Source organism: Diospyros lotus, chromosome 2, assembly GCF_014633365.1.
Source record: "Diospyros lotus cultivar Yz01 chromosome 2, ASM1463336v1, whole genome shotgun sequence".
NCBI lineage: Eukaryota > Viridiplantae > Streptophyta > Magnoliopsida > Ericales > Ebenaceae > Diospyros > Diospyros lotus.
In genome coordinates this window covers 22,696,645-22,699,422 of record NC_068339.1, presented here as the reverse complement: position 1 = coordinate 22,699,422, position 2,778 = coordinate 22,696,645, and the positions used below count along the sequence as shown (strand labels likewise).

Sequence of the window (2,778 nt, the reverse complement as noted above, 5' to 3'; positions counted from 1 at the left end):
GCCACATAGGGACATAGGCACCAGAAAACAGCTTATATAACCTGCCAACAACACTTTCTTATTTGATAAACAACTTCCTCAACTTATTCAATCGGCTTCCACCTATCAATAACACAACTCTATACTAACAAATAAGCAACTTCACCGTAAAAACAATGATGGAGGAGATGAAGGTAGGGCTTCAAGGCTCAGATTTATCGATCCAAGACCCACTAAGGTAAATCCAATAATCGGTCCCAAGGGAAACCCAAACCAACCCTTAAATAAGGGAGCTAATGGGCTAAGACCAAAATGGGTTAGGTTTGGTTCTTGTTTAAGGAACTAAGCAACTAGGCCAAGCCCGCTTTCCTCAAAAACAAGATAAATTTACTTGGACCATATTCTTATTAGGCTTCCTATAAGTGGGTTTGGTCCTTACTTTAAATCTATCAATCTCGGGCCAAAGCCTATGATAGTTTTATACTTACCTGATCTTACCATTATCGCCAACAACAAAAGTAAAGAAATAAAGTAATGCTTACCCCTTTTCCCCTAAATACATGTCATGCTTTACATATATGAGATATAGAAGTGTAACTCCAAGGGTTACAACACTACAACAAAAGCAATTAATCATAATTTTCGTCAAAAACACAACATGAGATATAATTGCTCAACCCAACATTCATTGGTGGTTGAAACCATCTTGGATGCTGGCCATCCATGTACTTCCATATCCATCACCTGCAAGATAAAGTGAAACATCATTCCTATTGGCATAATGTTTTAACGATAAATAAAATGCAAGAACAAAACAGGAAAAAAGAATAAAAAGTAAACAAATGGCCGGGATAGCTGGTGAGTAGAACTTGGAATGAATGCCTCAAACATCTGGTGGATTGTTATTGGGCTGTGGATGGGGCGTGTACATTGGCATGAAGGCACGAACCGTATCAAAAGAAGCTTGTAAAAGAAAAAGAAGCACCAGGATTTAAAAAATGACAACTTAAATTATTACCCTAATCTCATCCAAGTACTTACCATTAATTGTAAGTGCGAGATCAATGTCATAACGTGATATTGTGCTTTTTGTGTAAAACCTTCACTGAATGCTTGACCGTCTTCAACAATGTTTTGCATGGGAGCATTGCCTTGGTTTACTTTTGAGGATCCCACCTGGACATCAAATGAAAGTAACAATCATTCATTACAATTGGGAATTCGAGCACTACATTATCAAGTAAATAAAAAATAGATTAAAGCATACCTTCGCTTTCTTGGAACTTGTTTCCATTGGGCCCTTCCTTTCTTTCTTGGAACTCATTTCCAATAGGCCCTTCTTACAAATTTTCCTAGGGGCTCCCTTTGTCTGCAAGCATTTTGGATAAAAAATTTGCCCGCTTGAAGCTATAGTGGCCTGTCCAGGATCAGGAACTTGTTCTTGCACATTGTCTTCAACATGTGTATTGCTACCACAACTTGGCTTCGCATTAGATATGCTCAATGCAGTCAATTGAGATTTCATCCACTCCATAGTTGCCTTGGTACAATCTTCATCATCCGCAACCAAGTCTGCTACCTTCGCAAACACACTGCACAACTTATCATATCTTAACTGGCTAGGCGTACTAATCCAACTGTTGTAATTGATCTTCACTCTCGTGTAGGATCTACTGACATCTTTCCTCCATCGCCTTAAGATATACTTGTCAAGAAGTGATCTAATACCACTTCGAATCAATATTGTGACAATATGTCTGCAAATTATTCCCCTGAACTCGAACATGTGACAGGTACAAACAAAATTGCCTTTCTCTTTATCAATAAGAACTACAAAAATTTTCTCCTTGAATCTTTTGTCAAATATGATGTCTTCCCGCACTTCGTACCCAGCGATCCCTCTTCGATAGACACAACCTCACAATACATCTTCCCTGTGAACTCATCCTGAAACTCCTTGAATTTTGAGATTGTGTACACTTCTTGAAATTGTTTCTCCATGGGATACCTTGATGTGCATGGCACCATCTGAGAAAATGACTTAACGTCAGCCTGAAACTCCTTTTCAACTTTAGCCTTCATTGCCCTTTCATATTGTTCAACAAATTGCTTCAATGAAGTTTTTGAGTGTACATAACCAATTCACCCCCCCTCTTAGTGTGTGCCATAGCACCTCCCGTTCTAACAATTGGTATCAGAGTCTTATTCCCACTGCTTTTTATTAGTTTAACAACCTAGGGAAAAAGATCTTGTCAAATGGCACATATTTTCGGCTCATCAATAGTTGAGGGTCAAAGTACCACTTGTCCACCTTTCTTTAATGGTACTAACTTTAATTTTTGGAAAACAAAAATGCTCATCTATCTTATGCAGGATACAAGCCTTATGCAAGTGATTAAGAAAGGGGTTACATTGGCCGATATGGAAAATATGGAGACTTGGACGGTAAAGGAAAGAAGAGATATGGAGATAAATGCAAGAGCCATGAACACTTTGTTTTGTGCTCTTTGCGTTGAAAAGTTCAACCAAGTCTCAACATGCAAAACGGCCAAGGAGATTTGGGACAAATTAGAGGTCACTCATGAAGGCACCAGTCAAGTTAAGGAATCAAAGGTAAATTTACTAATTCATGAGTATGAACTTTTTTCTATGAAATCTTGGGAACCTATTAATGAGATGTTTACTAGGTTTAATAATATTGTCACAAATTTAGAGGCCTTAGGAAAAACTTTTTCAAATGGAGAGAAAGTTAGAAAAATCCTTAGAAGTCTACCCAAGAAATGGGACCCCAAAGTGACG

At 38.1% G+C, this 2,778-nt stretch overlaps 1 protein-coding gene across 1 annotated transcript; it reads right to left on the bottom strand.

Annotated features, from left to right (window-relative positions):
• Positions 1 to 664: 664 nt before the first annotated feature.
• On the bottom strand, positions 665 to 2,061 carry LOC127794717 (uncharacterized). The gene is made up of 4 exons (XM_052325965.1): positions 1,862 to 2,061; positions 1,247 to 1,736; positions 1,080 to 1,155; positions 665 to 723 (listed from the first exon to the last, which is right to left on the bottom strand). The coding sequence occupies exons 1-4, from the start codon at positions 2,059 to 2,061 to the stop codon at positions 665 to 667; spliced, it is 825 nt and encodes a 274-aa protein (XP_052181925.1).
• Between the last annotated feature and the right edge of the window lie 717 nt (positions 2,062 to 2,778).

Bases quoted from the DNA above. Each gene is read 5' to 3' on its own strand.
- LOC127794717 (XM_052325965.1), bottom strand. From the start codon at position 2,061: ATGAAGGCTAAAGTTGAAAAGGAGTTTCAGGCTGACGTTAAGTCATTT. The intron at 1,737-1,861 runs GTGCGGGAAGAC...AATAATTTGCAG, and splicing joins GAGGGATCGCTGGGTACGAA to ACATATTGTCACAATATTGA. The intron at 724-1,079 runs GTTTTACACAAA...TTTATCTTGCAG, and splicing joins CGGTCAAGCATTCAGTGAAG to GTGATGGATATGGAAGTACA.